Genomic DNA, 18,285 nt, shown 5'->3' with positions numbered 1-18,285 from the left:
CTGCTTTGTTGTTTGAACTGCAGATTGCCTGGTTTGCATTTCTCATAGTTCACCAGATATGCATGAACCAATCTGTCTGAAGGGAGACTTCAGAAGAGGGCAATGTAGTAGCCATAGATGAATTGTCTGTTTTAGGAAATGCCAACTGTAGAGACTACAGGCCTACTACAAAGGTATAGTATGTATAACCCACATTAAATAGCGATCTTCCACGAACCAAATGAAAGATCCCTCTAAAAATGTTAGATAATATTTCAAGAGACCTTTGTTCAATGTTTTGGATCTCCTATTTTAGCCTTTTATGTAACCTTGATGTCACGTCATATGCACTTGATGTATGAATCATCAATGTGCACTAAGAGATTATTTTCATCCTTGGAAAAAATAGCAAAGTGCTATTTATGAACACAATTTCTCTCAGAACTGGGGGAAGGCACTAGAACTGGGTTCCCCAACTGGTGGCCTGTGGGTTAAAAAAAATATTGTTAGACATAAGACTGTAAAAACACCAGCAAATTAGCTCTAACGGAGTGTAATTTTGGAAATCTGTTAAAGTATTCCCACGCATAGTACAGCGACATGTGATCGTATACAAATCAGTGGCAGTCAGTGACATTTAAAATGAGGGAGGGTGATTTTTATTAATTTTCATAAGCATGGCCTTATTTCTATTACAGCATATTGGATGACTGTCATTCATTCCATTCACCCAGCTCAAATGTAACGTTGATGGGTTCAGGCTACTACATGATACTAACATTTTCCCTATACCCATGATGACATTGCTACAACGTAGCCTATGAATTAAAGTACAACGTAGGTGCACAGGTCAAGAGAAATGTTTGTAATCAAGGTGACAGACGGTGACACATTCAGTACCGCCTTGCACACTCTTGCCTGCATCTAGCTGATCTAGGATGAAATCATTAGTCCAACAGTTGCAAACGAGAGTTTCTGTTGAACAAATTCAGGTATCTTTGTTCCATTTGCTTCCGTTTTAAGAAACATTTTCAACCGAATCGACGGAATGAATACAGCCCTAATCGCATGCAAACACAGTTCAATTTCATAGCAGCCACATTCAAACAGCATGAACATTTTGCATGAACACATTGCTGATCTTATTTACGTGCTCTCCTCTCACCTTTTTCCTTCACTTATGGACTTCGGTGCAAAACACAGCTGTCTGACCAGGCGAAAAAACCTTTCCAAGCCAAACCATATAACCGCTACCCTCAGCCTGCATTGTCACCATATTAGCTAACGACCTTATTAACGTCATACTCAACATGTCTACCATTTTATTTATTTAACCTTTTATCAGGGAGTCATACTGAGATGAAGGCCCTGAATTACATGAATAACAGAAAAAACACATCAAAATATAAAAACAAAATGCAAGCAGAAAGAAACAATATCGTAAAAAACAAACATCAGTAATAAGGTCCTCAATCAGCTAGAACTAACGCCTTCGTAAACCCGCTACAATCATGCAATACAGTTTCAGTTGGTGGCAATAAATTAAAACCAAAAGATTACCTTGACTTGGAAGAGTTCCAGTGTTGGATAGCCGCAGCCAGCTAGCTAACATAGCATCCCTCTGTTATAGCCAGCTAGCTAACATAGCATCCCTCTGTTATAGCCAGCTAGCTAACATAGCATCCCTCTGTTTTGAGCCGGGTGTTTGAAAAGTGATACAAATACAACTAAGTATAGTGCTCTCTCGCTTCATTGTTAAAGTAATGAATTTGTTCAAAACGGTCTTTCCCTACATTTTATCCACTGCAGTCCTAGCTAGCTGTAGCTTATGTTTTCAGTACTAGATTCATTCACTGATCCTTTGATTGGGTGGATAACATGTAAGTTCATGCTGCAAGAGCTCTGACAGGTTGGAGGACATCCTCTGGAAGTTAGCATTTATGTGTAAGTCTATAGAATGGGGTGAGAACCATGAGCCTCCTAGGTTTTGTATTGAAGTCATTGAACCCAGAGGAGGACGGAAACTAGCTGTCCTCCGGCTACCACATGACGCTACCCTACAGAGTGCTGTTGAGGCTATTGTAGACCTTCATTGCAAAACAGTGTTTTAAACAATTATTTGATGACGTGAATATATTTAGTATAGTTTAATCTAAAAATTATAACAAATGTTTCACTGTATTTATGAAATTCACTGAGGATAGTCTTCGACTTCCTCTTGAGGTTTGAAATTATTGTTTTAGTGTCTGCTTCTTGCGGTCAATTTGCAGTTTACAAACTATTTGTAATTATGTTCAGGCCCCCTGACCATCCGCTCAATTAAAAATTGTCCTGGGGCTAAATGTAGTTCATGATCCCTGCACTAGAAGCACTAGTCTAGTGTCTTGTGAAAATGCATCTTTTTCTCTTCTGTACTGTCTATTATATTGACTAGATAGCCAAGTGACTGCTCACAATGGAAATACATGTCCTCAAAGATGAAACCCAGGCGGTAGGAGGCGAGATCAGATGGGACCGTCGTAGCCAAGGAGAGGGCAGATACGCCATAGAGATAGAGGACTCATCTTTGTATCTGTGACATTATAGCGTCTGTGACCACATGGGCAGCACCATTGAGGCTATCTCCATTTTAATGTAGTCAGTTGTATTTGTCTTCATTGGCTGATTGCGCCCAACTCATAGGAATCCCCACCCAGTTGACTACTTTAAAATAGTGGAAGCCCTCATTGGCAACGTCCATACTAAAACGGGTAATATCCATGATGAGTCCTCTATCTCTATGAAAAGAGGCACAACTCTGATAAAGTATTTTTTCAAAGTTGCCAAAATGCCACGTGCGTCCACTTATATCAGTGCATTTGTAACAACCTAACCATTATAAAACTTGTATTCGATCAAATAAACCTCACGTAGCAAATTAGCAATTAAATGTTTTGTTGCCAAATTCGACACTCACAGACCTCCATACGAAGATTCCTCACTTCGTGGTATTATTTTCGTGGGCGGAGTAAAACCTCTCCCTTCGCCTCTTCCCCTCCGCCTGTAATTGCGGCTTTGCGTACGGCAAAACGGATTAGGAGAGCGTTGTGACGACATCGTCTACGTACGGCTCTCACCAAAGACCGACAGCTCAGCAATAACAGCCCTCACAGTCGTTTCTTCAAGCTTCACCCAATATAGCGCTCAACTCAATGGGATCCTGCGCAAAACACAGAGGAGACGACATCGTTCATCATCGCTCTATTACCGAATCTGATAACTGCAACTGAGCGCTACTTCGCATTCGGACTACATATTTACAGAAGCTGAACACATTTCCTGAGCTTCCTTCTGCAGTAAGGGAATGGGGGTATGACCGACCCCCGAATCCCAACTCTGTTCTATCAGTTGTAGGAGCGCTTTGCAGCATGCTATCGCCGAGAAGAGGGGTCGATCACAGGCCCGCCGCTACGCTTCTAACCCAGGTTGCTGTTATTGCAATTTTCGTGTCTATGAGCGCTTGCATGCCAGGTAAGAACAACACTTTTAATATGGAAGTCGGCGCATGTTTTGCGCACATTTATTAAAGTTGATGTGGATGATGTCATATGCTGTCAATTAAAAAAATATTTGTAGATGTTATCGCGTTCCCTAACATATAGTACATATGATAGGCCTACACTAACTAATGAAAATATGACCGTTATCTGACCATAGGCTATTTTAGAATTTAAAAGTGATATTTCAATTGGTGTGTATTCCCATTTGTGAATGTTATGTGTTTAAGCACGCAACTTCAGAGCACCTGTGGTTTCTGTGAGGCTTGTTTTTGAAATCCCCCTTCAGTTTTTTGGGGATAGTTCAATTCATAGTGCATAGCACAGACTACACATGAGATATTTGGGTCATGTTTCAATAAATTATATGTATCTGAAATGGTGTACCTCAAACACTGACATATTACCCTGGGGGAGGGTGGTGACGCATCTGGCTGGGGATGACCTGATAAGATGTGACGTATGGCATGTCTGTGGACACTCACACTTAAACAGTAATTACTAGAGCCATATATAAATGGCCGTTACTGACTAGTGACTACATTGCATGATTACCAGAAGGCCGGGAACCTTTATTAGGTTACAAGCCTGGACTACACGACTGCAAAATGCATTACAATGATACCATGTATCATATCATCCATATGTAGACACTTGGACGGACACAGACACACTTGAGTATAGTGAGGTCATGTATTGTCACCCGTGAGGTATTTTATCTTCGTGGTGAAATGGAAACTGGCTATCAGTAGGCAAGCTGTTCTGTGACACACTCCCCCTGTCAGAGAGACTACCCCTATTCAAGTCATTGGTCAGAGGTACTATGTCCATTCCAGTGATGGTATTTATGCTGTCCTGTGACACATTCCCCCTGTCAGAGAAACCAGCAGAGATCTTCTGTGTATAAAGGGCAAAAATGCATCTAATGACGCACTTTGCTGTTCTACGACTGGTCTGAGGCAATAACAAGCGTTTTAAAGTGCAACTTTACTAATGATGGTTTTGGGAAACAGCTTGGAGATTTAACGATGCTCCTACGAAGGTTCTAACGATGAGTTTAGCCTTAAGATGCTTTTGGGAAACTGTGCCCTGTATATTTTGCTCCAACCCTAATCTAGCACACCTGATTTAAAAAATGGGTTGATAAGCTGAATCATGTTAGTTACAACTTGGGTTGGAGCAAAAACCCACAGGAGGGTAGCTCTCCAGGAATAGGGTTGGAGAACCCTGTTCTAGGCTGTCCTGTAACACATTCCCCCTGTCAGAGAAACCACAGAAATAGATTCACTAGAATGGGAATCCCTATTCAAGTCAATGGTCAGAGTTTCCCGTGTGGCTCAGTTGGTAGAGCATGGAGCTTTAATAGTTTTTTTTCCCCCCTTCAGAGAAATTAGCCATCAAATTCCCTGAGAATACATTACATAATATGAATAAACAATACTCCAAGCTGCAGCTTCATACTACTTGTCAAACATAATGGATGTTTGGTCCAAATCAGATGTTGGGTACTATATGTATTGAATATTATATGAATCCTTCTAAATTGAAATGACTCGTGTCAGTGTAAAATGTATCCCAAACAAAAAACATTGATTTCAAAGTTAATAAATCATACAACTCAATGCACAAAGATGACTTTTAACAATTTACACTGATAATTTTACAAAAACACATTTACTGGAAGAACTGTGAAGATGCAGAGTTTAGTAAAATGATTTTGGTAAAATCTTCCTCTGTTTTTTTTTGTGTCCACGTTTTCAAAAATATCTGCTCCGAATTAAGATTCAACGACATATGCAGAAATAATGGGGTGTCAGCTATGACATGACACATTGACTTTAAAACACTCTTTTGGTTATTGAAATACAGTAAGTAAAGTGGATTTACACTTGTTAACGGAATTGCAGTAACGGAATTTCATCATATGTTCATGATCTGTACTACACAGAAATGCATAATTATGCATATGAATGTCATTCTCTTCATGTTGATGTATCCTAAATAGGTACACAAAGGTAGAAATATGCAATATCATCCTTTGCATATTTGGTTATTATTCTACATGCTGGCTATTATTTTAATGAGCTCTACAAGACTAAATTTGATTGGCACGGGCAAGACCAAATCTGAACCAGACATTGACGTCTGTTTCACAAGTTTGTACATCAAAGTACAGCACAGTAGAGCTCAATAAAGTACAGTATTGTACTGAACTCTACTCTACTGTGCTGACCAAACTTGTGAATCCAACTGTTTGACTACAATGATTTCCCATTGTAGCCAATTCAATTGCAGAAATTCCTTTACCGATTTTTTTGGGGGGGAATGTCGAGTTTTAATCACATAATAATTCATAAACAAAATTGATATCAGTAAAAACACTAACTCATAGGTCTACCTTTACTTGTTAGCTCTGTGAACTTTCATTATCCTCTGTCCTCATGAGATAAATTAGAAAAGATCTTAAAGATATGTGGGGTTTTTTGGTAACAGAATTTCAAGGCATAAGGCAATGTTTCTTAAACTTACAGAAGGCAGAAACATTTATTCATATTAGCTGGCAGGGGTCTTCAATATCATTGTGTTTTGATGTATTTCTTATACCTTTAATACTACTACCTTTTCTATCTGTTTGACCAAAAGCCTTTGCTAATTCTACATTTTTAGGGTGGAAAATGGTTAAACTATATATGTGTGTGTGTATATATATCAAAACATGTAGCTTTCATTTGACACCCAATTTGACATGCTCATATGAACTTCACATGTTGGTGCTCATGGGTTATTTTACATGACCAATGGCCAATTTGGGTGCAATCAGTTAGGCTTAATGTCTTTTAAAAAGATAATGTTGCAGGAATTCTTATGTTTCTAACTACAGAAACCCTTTCAGAACAATCTGAGAGGGTGGGTGTCATGGCTTGCTGAAATGAAATGGAACGACCCTGTTGTGAGCTCTTAAGCACAGGTAGCAATGACAGACTGGGGTGTCCTAATTTGCACCCCCTTCCATTTTACAGTGCACTACTTTCGACCAGAGCTCAAAGGGTGGTCGGAAGTAGTTTGCTATATAGGGTGTCATTTGGGACTTAAACTGGGTCTGCGAGCTCTGTGCTGCTGTGGATAGAAGGACTGAGAGGAGAGCACATGCTTCTGTTAAGGCTGTAAAATGGAGATTATAACCTGATTATAGTGCCGTAGAGGAGAGCACTACAACTGTATAGTATTCTGCTCCTTAAAAGAGATGTGCTGGGCTTGCACTGCCGTCCTGCACACACTCTCTCCTTATGTCCAAAAAAGACTGTTTTTAGAGAGAAACAGTTTCTGGCATTATGTTTTAGAGTGAAGCAGTTTCAGACCATTGGGTGACTTTTTGTCCCTGTGCCAGAGGGAGGCCCCATTGTTAAAATTCAGATATATAATGTGGGTTTGTTTCTCCAGTCATTTGGGTAGGAAATAGGATGCAACCTCTGACTGTTCAGGGAAACCATAGGCTTTGTCCAACTCTTCTTGGAAGAGATGCCACTTGGAATACCAGAAGCACAATTAAAAGGCTATCAATGATAATTGAGAATAAGGGGATTGACATTTAGTGTTGAGAGAAGAGAACGTTTCTGGGGGAAATCGATTGCTTTGTCGCCGTGGAGATGTTGAATTTGTTGTTTTGCTGATGCCCCAAGAGGAGGAGAGGTAGATGAAAGGGGGGAGATGAGGTAGGAGAGATGGATGAATGAAAAGGTTAGCTGCCAAGGTTTATTAGATGCTGTGGAGCGTAACCGGGGCAACACGACCAGGGCAGTTCTGTTTCTTTCCCCGAAGGCGTTGGTTTTGGGAGCGAGACCGAATTTGGTTTCTTCATCTCACCTGCCTCTTGTTGTCTTACAGGCTCTCACGTCTGCAGAGGTCTTGGCTTTAGCCTCAAAAACAAGTGCATGGACTTGCTGTTACTGGCAGTCTTAGGGCTTTTTTTACACAAAAAATATTTGAAGTAAGATCTGATTTAAACATTAAGAAACCTTAATGTTTTTTCATGTATTTCCTGGCCCAGTGTTTTGTTGTTGTGTGGAAGTGAATGGAAAATGTCAATCGACTGACGTCACACATGGTGAACTAACTGGCCTGCTTGCTGCCTGTCAGCAGCTTTCAGATCTTATCGTGTCACAAAAGAATGACCAAATGTTAGATTTAGAGGTTCCAAAACTTGTCTGCTGTGCTGTGTGCGTCTTGCATATCTTTGCTCTTCTTGAATCCTCCTTTCTATTCTGAAGAGAGAATATAACCAAAATCATTTGAATGATAGGTTAATAGTTTTTAGACTTAGATATTTTCCATTGCAGTGAGTTCTGTTCCCAGAAACACTTATATCCTATGAAGATCATTTCAACCACATCCTCAAATGAAGATTTAAATGTATTTAACTAGGCAAGTCAGGGGACCATGTCTAATAATTTAGTCAGGCACTGGAATAGAAGCCTAACTGATTCCCGGCCGCTGTCACACAACCCTGATCAATGGGAATCATTTGAATCAATTCTATTTAAGTCTTCATGATTTACTGATATCAGGGATATTAGTGTGTATTATCAATCATTCATTAGGCTGTATTCTGTAATGCCTGAATCTGTTTGACTTAACATTTTAATGTTGATCGGTAAATCAACATTCCAGTAACCAGATGGAAATAACATATTTGTGCTTTTAATACCAAAAACATAACAGGACACCTAATACTACTTTGTTTATGAATACTCATTCATCTTATGTCATATTTTCCCATCATGACTAGGAATTGCTTTATGCCCAATCTGGATGAACAGAGGTGAAATAATGTGAGAATAGAATGGGGAAAATAAAGTATATTGTAGAGGGAACATTCTTTGTCATATCTTTTTTTACATTTATGCCTTAAAAAAACATTTTAATATCTCTTCTCTCATGTCACTGTGACATTCTGGATGGCTAAACAAGAACACGAAGTCCTCCTTGCATATGGCAGATTAAGTGCATAAGTCAAACCAGTCCATCTCTTGCCATATTTAAGGTGGACTTTTTGTGTCCTTGTTTAGCCTTGCAGAATGCCACAGTGACTCACAGGAGAGAAGATCCAGTAAATTAATAGGTAGTGTGAAAATACATATCAGGCAGGCAGCTGGGGCTATCTGTGTTATTATACAATACACTCTGGAGGGGGGCTCAATGACTTTCAATGGTTCACATGGACTCACACCTGTAGGTTGTCTCAGGTGAGATCAGATCGCACTCACTACTAGACATTGTTCTGGGAATATTCAATGTCATTACCCTAGAAATAGATTCGATTTCAATGTTCAATACTGCAGATCAAATCACGTCCCCAGTCGACTTTCCCTTCATATGCAGTAGCGATTGAGCCTGGCCACGCGGTTACTGCTGAGCCTGGCCACGCGGTTACTGCTGAGCCTGGCCACGCGGTTACTGCTGAGCCTGGCCACGCGGTTACTGCTGAGCCTGCAGTATAGCTCGCTCACTGACAAAATACCTGGAAAAATTCTACGTAATACACTTGAGACCATGACCACTAGACCCATATATGTAGGGCTAACCGTAGCCTATTCTGAGACCATGGCCACTAGACCCATATGTAGGGCTAACCGTAGCCTATTCTGAGACCATGGCCACTAGAACCATATATGTAGGGCTAACCGTAGCCTATTCTGAGACCATGACCACTAGACCCATATATGTAGGGGTAACCGTAGCCTATTCTGAGACCATGGCCACTAGACCCATATATGTAGGGCTAACCGTAGCCTATTCTGAGACCATGGCCACTAGACCCATATATGTAGGGCTAACCGTAGCCTATTCTGAGACCATGACCACTAGACAGATTCTTTTGGTTATGTACTGTATATGGACACCTGCTCATTGAACATCTCATTCCAAAATCATGGGCATTAATATGGAGTTTCTCCCCTTTTTGATGCTGTAACAGCCTCCACTCTTCTGGGAAGGCTTTCCACTAGATGTTGGAACATTGCTGCGGGGACTTGCTTCCATTCAGCCACAAGAGCATTAGTGAGGTCGGGCACTGATGTTGGGGGACTAGGCCTGGCTCGCAGTCGGTGTTCTAATTCATCCAAAAGGTGTTCGATGGGGTTTATGTCAGCGCTGCGTGCAGACCAGTCAAGTTCTTCCACACCGATCTCGACAAACCATTTCTGTATGGACCTCGCTTTACACAGGAGCATTGTCATGCTGAAACAGGAAAGGGACTTCCCCAAGCTGTTGCCACAAAGTTGGAATGGTCTAGAATGTCAATGTAGCGTTAAGATCTCCCTTCACGGAAACTAAGGTGCCTAGCCCAAACCATGAAACACAGCCCCAGACCATTGTTCCTCCTCCACCAAACTTCACAGAGTGCACTGCATTGGGGCAAGTAGCGTTCTCCTGGCACCCGCCAAACAGATTCGTCCGTCAGACTGCCAGATGGTAAAGCGTGATTCGTCACTACAGAGTCCAATGGCAGCAAGCTTTACACCATTCCAGCCAACAATTGGCATTGCTCATGGTGAACTGGCCAAGGATTTCGACTCTGTCAATCACCGCATTCTTATCGGCAGACTCAACAGGCTTGGTTTCTCAAATGACTGCCTCGCCTGGTTCACCAACTACTTCTCAGATAGAGTTCAGTGTGTCAAATCGGAGGGTCTGTTGTCCGGACCTCTGGCAGTCTCTATGGGGGTGCCACAGGGTTCAATTCTTGGGCCACTCTTTTCTCTGTATACATCGATGTCGCTCTTGCTGCTGATGATTCTCTGATCCACCTCTACGCCGACAACACCATTCTGTATACCTCTGGCCCTTTAGACACTTAACAAACCTCCAGACGAGCTTCAATGCCATTCAACACTCGTTCCGTGGCCTCCAACTGCTCTTCAATGCAAGTAAAACTAAATGTATGCTCTTCAACCGATCGCTAGTCTGGACGGTTCTGACTTAGAATATGTGGACAACTACAAATACCTAGGTGTCTGGTTAGACTGTAAACTCTCCTTCCAGACTCACATTAAGCATATCCAAAATTAAATCTAGAATCGGCTTCCTATTTCGCAACAAAGCATCCTTCACTCATGCTGCCAAACATACCCTCGTAAAACTGACTATCCTACCGATCCTTGACTTCGGCGATGTCATTTACAAAATAGCCTCCAACATTCTACTCAGAAAATTGGATGTAGTCTATCACAGTGCCATCCGTTTTGTCACAAAAGTCCCGTATACTACCCACCACTGCGACCTGTATGCTCTCGTTGGCGGGCCCTCGCTTCATATTTGTCGCCAAACCCACTGGCTCCAGGTCATCTATAAGTCTTTGCTAGGTAAAGCCCCGCCTTATCTCAGCTCACTAGTCACCATAGCAGCACCCACCCGCAGCACGCGCTCCAGCAGGTATATTTCACTGGTCATCCCCCAAAGCCAACTCCTCTTTGGCTGCCTTTCCTTCCAGTTCTCTGCTGCCAATGACTGGAACGAATTGCAAAAATCACTGGAGCCTTATCTCCCTCACTAACTTTAAGCATCAGCTGTCAGAGCAGCTTACCAATCATTGCACCTGTACATAGCCCATCTGTAAATAGCCAACCCAACTACCTCATCCCCATATTGTTATTTATTTTTTTGCTCCTTTGCACCCCAGTATCTCTACTTGCACCATTCATCTGCACTAGAGGTCGACCGATTTTAATTAGGACCGATTTTCAAGTTTTCATAACAATCGGTAATCGGCATTTTTGGACACCGATCATGGCCGATTACATTGCACTCCACGAGGAGACTGCGTAGCAGGCTGACTACCTGTTATGCGAGTGCAGCAAGGAGCCACGGTAAGGTGCTAGCTAGCATTAAACGTATCTTATAAAAAACAATCAATCTTAACATAATCACTAGTTAACTACACATGGTTGATGATATTACTAGTTTATCTAGCTTGTCGTGTGTTGCATATAATCGATGCGGTGCCTGTTAATTTATCATTGAATCACAGCCTACTTCGCCAAACAGGTGATTTAACAAGCGCATTAGCGAAAAAGCACTGTCGTTGCACCAATGTGTACCTAACCATAAACATCAACGCCTTTTTTAAAATCAATACACAAGTATATATTTTTAAACCTGCATATTTAGTTAATATTGCCTGCTAACATGAATTTATTTTAACTAGGGAAATTGTGTCACTTCTCTTGCGTTCTGTGCAACAGGGTCAAGGTATATGCAGCAGTTTGGGCCGCCTGGCTCGTTGCGAACTGTGTGAAGACCATTTCTTCCTAACAAAGACAGCCAACTTCGTCAAACGGGGGATGATTTAACAAAAGCGCATTTGCGAAAAAAGCACTGTCGTTGCACCAATGTGTACCTAACCAAAAACATCAATGCCTTTCTTAAAAGCAATACACAGAAGTATATTTTTTTAAACCTGCATATTTAGTTAAAATAAATTCATGTTAGCAGGCAATATTAAACTAGGGAAATTGTGTCACTTCTCTTGCGTTCATTGCACGCAGAGTCAGGGTATATGCAACAGTTTGGGCCACCTGGCTCGTTGCGAACTAATTTACCATAATTTTACGTAATTATGACACATTGCACAACCTTCAATGTTAACAGCAATATTTAGACTTATGGATGCCACCCGTTAGATAAAATACGGAACGGTTCCGTATTTCACTGAAAGAATAAACGTTTTGTTTTCGAAATGATAGTTTCCGGATTTGACCATATTAATGACCCAAGGCTTGTATTTCTGTGTGTTATTATAATTAAGTCTATGATTTGATAGAGCAGTCTGACTGAGCGGTGGTAGGCAGCAGCAGGCTCGTAAGCATTCATTCAAACAGCACTTTACTGCGTTTGCCAGCAGCTCTTCGCAATGCTTCAAGCACAGCGCTGTTTATGACTTCAAGCCTATCAACTCCCGAGATTAGGCAGGCAATACTATAGTGCCTATAAGAACATCCAATAGTCAAAGGTATATGAAATACAAATGGTATAGAGAGAAATAGTCCTATAATAAGTACAACCTAAAACTTCTTACCTGGGAATATTGAAGAATCATGTTAAAAGGAACCACCAGCTTTCATATGTTCTCATGTTCTGAGCAAGGAACTTAAACGTTAGCTTTTTTTACATGGCACATATTGAACTTTTACTTTCTTCTCCAACACTTTGTTTTTGCATTATTTAAACCAAATTGAACATGTTTCATTATTTATTTCAGACTAAATTGATTTTGATGTATTATATTAAGTTAAAATAAGTGTTCATTGTTCATTCAGTATTGTTGTAATTGTCATTATTACAAATAAATTACAATATATATATATATATATATATATATATATATAAAAATCGTCTGATTAATCGGTATCAACTTTTTTTGGTCCTCCAATAATCGGTATCGGCGTTGAAAAATCATAAATCGGTCGACCTCTATTCTGCACATCTATCACTCCCGTGTTTAACTGCTAAATTGTAATTATTTTGCCACTATGGCCTATTTATTGCCTTACCTCCCTAATCTTACTACATTTGCACACACTGTATATAGACTTTTCTATTGTGTTATTAACTGTACGTTTGTTTATCCCATGTGTAACTCTGTTGTTTGTGTCACAATGCTTTGCTCTATCTTGGCCAGGTTGCAGTTGTAAATGAGAACTTGTTCTCAACTGGCCTACCTGGTTAAATAAAGGTGAAATCAAATAAAAAATCTTAGGCTTGTGTGTGCGGCTGCTCAGGTGTTGAAACCCATTTCATGAAGCTCCAGACGAAGTTCTTGTGCTGACGTTGCTTTCAGAGGCAGTTTTGAACTCGGTAGTGAGTGTTGCAACCGAGGACAGACGATTTTTACACGCTACGTGCTTCAGCACTCGGCAGTCCCGTTCTGTGAGCTTGTGTGGCCTACCACTTCGCGGCTGAGCCGTTGTTGTGTCTTGACATTTCCATTTCCACCATTTCCACACAATAACAGCACTTAGTTGACCAGGGCAGCAATTTGATGAACTGACTTGTTGGAAAGGTGGCATCCTATGACGGTGCCACGTTGAAAGTCACTGACCTCTGCAGTGAGGCCATTCTTCTGCCATTTGTTTCCCTTCGCTAATTTGAAGTGGTGTCCACATACTATTGTGTATATATAGTGTACATGTCGGGCCAAAAGCAGCCTATTCGGAGACCATGGCCGCTCGACACATAGGGCCAACAGTAGCCCATTTCAGGCCATTTCCAAAACCAAGGCAATATTAGCAGAGACAACATGTTCAAACAAGACATTGCTCTTTTGCAGCCCCAACCAGCAACTCGACAAACAAAGAACATTTTGAGAAAATGTGACAGAATAATTACATTAGAGCACTGAGCTACATTATGACTCATATTTGTGTTTCCTTTGTGTCCTGGGTGCATCCCAAACGGCACTGGTCTGAAGTAATGCAGTATACAGGGAATAGGGTGCCATTTGGGACGCATGTTAGTTTCAGATGGGATTAAGGGGATGAGGAGAGAGCAGGGGAGGAGGAGAGCGACATTTTACAGAACCAGCTCAAATTTGTTTACATCTCTGTTACTGAGCATTTCTCCTTTGTCAAGATAATCCATCCACCTGACAGGTGTAGCATATCAAGAATCTGATTAAACAGCGTGATCATTACACAGGTGTACCTTGTGCTGGGGACAATAAAAGGCCACAAATGTGCAGTTTTGTTGCACAACACAATGTCACAGATGTCTTAAGTTTTGAAGGAGCGTGCATTTGACATGCTGACTGCAGGAATGTCCACCAGAGCTGTTTCTCTATCATAAGCCTTCTCCAACGTTGTTTTAGAGAATTTGGTGGTACGTCCAACCAGCCTCACAACCACAGACCACGTGTAACCAAGCCAGCCCTGGACCTCCACATCCAGCTTCTTCACCTGCAGGATCGTCTGAGACCAGCCATCCGGACAGCTGATGAAACAGGAGTATTTCTGTCTGTAACAAAACCCTTTTGAGGGGGAAAAACGAATTCTGATAGGCTGTGCCTGGCTCCCCCTGCCCAGTCATGTGAAATCCATAGATTACGGCCTAATGAACTTATTTCAATTGACTGATTTCCTTATATGAACGGTAACTCAGTTAAATCTTTGAAATTGTTGCATGTTGAGTTTATATTTTTGTACATTATAATAACAACCAATACAGAGAGTGAGAACCTCAGGAGGACTGTTTTAATTTCCCCTTTAACTGTGGCACTTGCAGATGGGAGATCAATCAAATGTATTTATAAAGCCCTTTTTACATCAGCAGATGTCACAAAGTGCTATACAGAAACCCAGCCTAAAACCACAAACAGCAAGCAATGCAGATGTAGAAGCACGGTGGCTAGGAAAAACTCCCCAGAAAGGCAATAACCTAGGAAGAAACCTAGAGAGGAACCAGGCAGAGAGGGAGAGACACACAAACGTTCGGTGAACAGGTCATGGTTCTATAGCCGCAGGCAGAACATTTGAACCTGGAGCAGCAGCATCACGAGTGGCAGCTGCAACATTTTCTCTGTCTCTAATGTATTGTGTCCTGCTATCAATAGGGAATATATAACTAATATATGCATCACTGGCTTGTGTCATTCAGACCCATATGGTGCCATCAACCACAGCTAGAAGGGACCCAGACTGAAAAAGGTCTCTGCAGTTTTATATACAATACTTAATGACATTAACTCATTATCTGAGACAGCCTTACAAGAGATGTGCAACGAGGCATGTTGTCACACATACTGCGTGTATAGAAAAAAGAAACCAGATTATGAAGATTTAATTTCAAGACTACCAATAGAGCAGAAGTGTGACAAGGATCCAATATATAATTGTCTCTACGCTACAACACAGAGTAAGGCGGAGTCCCATGTAGAGTCAGGCTGTGTGTCCCTGTTCCCTATATAGTGCCCTATTGGCCCTGAGCAAAAGTAGTGCACTATATAGGAAATAGGGTTCCATTTGGGATACGGCCTACGTCTTGATAGTAAACAATTTGCCAAAAGGAGGATTCTAATCAGTCTGTCCTTTTGGCAGTGAATGGTCTCTTCCTGTTGACATTGCTCAAGCAGATCGACAGCTTGACAGAGACAAAGCCTCCTATTTGTAAATGGAAGACTCTTGATGGACGGAGGCTGCCTGTCATGTTTTCAGATTAGTGCCAACACCAACACCGCCCTGGGTACACAGGGCTTAACTACGGCTTCCTCACTCCTCTACATCTGGCCTCCTGACAGCACCTCCCAGCCTGGTTGGTCTGGCCCTGAGGATCACCAGCCCTAATAGGTAGCGGCAGGTTGTGGAGGCGCTAACGGCTGGTTGTGCAGGAGCTAGCAGGCGGGTTGTGGAGGAGCTAGCGGCTGGTTGTGGAGGCGCTAACGGCTGGTTGTGCAGGAGCTAGCGGCTGGGTTGTGGAGGCGCTAGTTGTGGAGGCGCTAGCGGCTGGTTGTGCAGCGGCTGGTTGTGCAGGAGCTAGCGGCAGGTTGTGGAGGAGCTACGCGGCAGGTTGTGGAAGAGCTACGCGGCAGGTTGTGGAAGAGCTACGCGGCAGGTTGTGGAGGAGTTACGCGGCAGGTTGTGGAGGAGCTACGCGGCAGGTTGTGGAAGAGCTACGCGGCAGGTTGTGGAGGAGCTAGCGGGCAGGTTGTGGAGTTGTAGGTTGTGGAGAAGCTACGCGGCAGGTTGTGGAGGAGCTAGCGGCTGGTTGTGGAGGAGCTACGCGGCAGGTTGTGGAGGAGCTACGCGGCAGGTTGTGGAGGAGCTAGCGGCAGTTTGTGGAGTGGAAGGTTGTGGAGGAGCTACGCGGCAGGTTGTGGAGTGGAAGGTTGTGGAGGAGCTACGCGGCAGGTTGTGGAAGAGCTAGCGGCAGTTTGTGGAGTGGAAGGTTGTGGAGGAGCTACGCGGCAGGTTGTGGAGGAGCTACGCGGCAGGTTGTGGAGCCGCTACGCGGCAGGTTGTGGAGCCAGAGGGCCTTGCACACGTAGATAGACACTACAAAATGGAGAGAGCAGCTCAGCTGGCACTGAGGAAGGAAACACTGAGTCTTGCAGGGTTTAAATCATTCACATTGGCAATGTCACTGACTTAAATTGAGTGAGAGGTGGAGGGGACTGACAACTATAATAAATTGAGTGAGAGGTGGAGGGGACTGACAACTATAAAAAGCTTTTTCTTTGGGTTTTAATTTTAATACTCTACTGTTCCAGTTCCCGATTGCTTTGATAATCCCCAAGCAGTGGTTTAATTTCAGTTTGAGTCAGTTAAATTAGAATTCTGATCATGAATTCATTGGAGAGTTCTCCAGAAAACGATTGGCATTGTTCTAAATCTAAAGGTCTGCGGTAGTTTGAATGTAATTGACTCTGGCAGACAGTTCATAGGCATAAAACACTGTCATGTCAGAATGCAGGAGACAGTCTTGACCCACTGTGGGTTGGGCTCAGTAGGATATATTGTACTATTGCATTCCCCTCTTCTGTCAGAGTAGATTTGCATTCAGTAGATGAGCTGCTAGTGAACCTGGGTTCAAATACTATTTGACATTTTAAAAATACTTTAGGGCTGATCCCAGTTAGTTGAATGGTCGATTGTTTGGTCGATAGGCTGTTGGTCGACCGAGAATTTTGTAGTCGATCAATTGCAACAAAAAAAGTTGTTTTATTGCATGTCTTGATTGATGCCTGTCTCAGTAGACTAATCCATTGCAGAGGCCGCAGGGATGCCTCACCAGTAGTACATTTACCGTTAATTACCGTAACTTCTAATCTACAATGTTTGTTTGGTTACTGTAATTTCTGTTAATGCATTCAATAATAATATTATTAGTCTCTTAATGTTCTCATTGTCGGAGTGGACACGTTGTTTGCAGAGCGCACAACCTAGGCTACACTTGTGAGAAACAAGTTTTGATTTATTTCCTTCTGTTTACGAGTTGTCAATTTATTCATTGTGTTTTGTTTGGAGCGCTCCTGTCAATGTTGAGTAAGGACACGCACCTGATTACGCATAGAAGTAGGCCTAAGCTACCTGGCCTGCGAGCAAATGCAGGCTTATAAATGTTCCCATTTGGGGGATCTGATAGTATTTCTGATTGTCTTAACTCACCACCACTAATGAGCTGTGGAGCTTCTCAAAAATCTTTCCAGGTTTCTCCCTTTCGATAACCACTCCTTATGAAAGGGAGAAAAAAAAATTGTATTCTGATCCGGTGGTAACGTCATAAAATAGGCCTACCTGATTACTACTTATCCTTGGATCAAATAGCCTACAACTGTGTCTGTCCAGAGCTCACTGGCACAGAACTCTGAGGGGACAGAATATTTTATACAATGTTGCAAGTTTATTAGCATGAGCTTCTGGCTGGACCAAGTTGATACAGTGTTTCAAGTTCCTTGCATACAAGCCATGTGTAGCCAAGGTGATTTGTTTTTATCATGATATTTTCTACCTGCATGCAGGCTGCAATGTTTTTATTTGTTGGCTTTATGTAGTCTATTTTTATATACAATACCAATCAAAAGTTACTCATTCAAGGGTTTACTTTATTTTTACTATTTTCTACATTGTAGAATAATAGAAGAATGTTGTGGTAGCCACGCTGGTTAAGTATGCCTTGAATTCTAAATACCAGCAAAGCACCCCCACACCATCACACCACCTCCTCCATGCTTCACGGTGGGAACAACACATGCGGAGATCATCCGTTCACCTACTCTGCGTCT

General features: G+C 42.0%; 1 protein-coding gene across 1 annotated transcript in view; it reads left to right on the top strand.

Moving 5' to 3' along the window:
- Window positions 1–3,128: 3,128 nt before the first annotated feature.
- LOC120063279 (neural proliferation differentiation and control protein 1-like) overlaps window positions 3,129–18,285 on the top strand; it is a 40,891-nt gene continuing 25,734 nt past the window's right edge. Inside the window, exon 1 of the mRNA XM_039013559.1 lies at window positions 3,129–3,489. Coding sequence (XP_038869487.1) covers window positions 3,387–3,489 — 103 coding nt within the window. The 5' untranslated portion in view covers window positions 3,129–3,386. The remainder of the gene's footprint in view (window positions 3,490–18,285) is intronic.

Source organism: Salvelinus namaycush, chromosome 18 (assembly GCF_016432855.1).
Source record: "Salvelinus namaycush isolate Seneca chromosome 18, SaNama_1.0, whole genome shotgun sequence".
NCBI lineage: Eukaryota > Metazoa > Chordata > Actinopteri > Salmoniformes > Salmonidae > Salvelinus > Salvelinus namaycush.
This window is presented reverse-complemented; position numbering and strand designations above follow the sequence as displayed.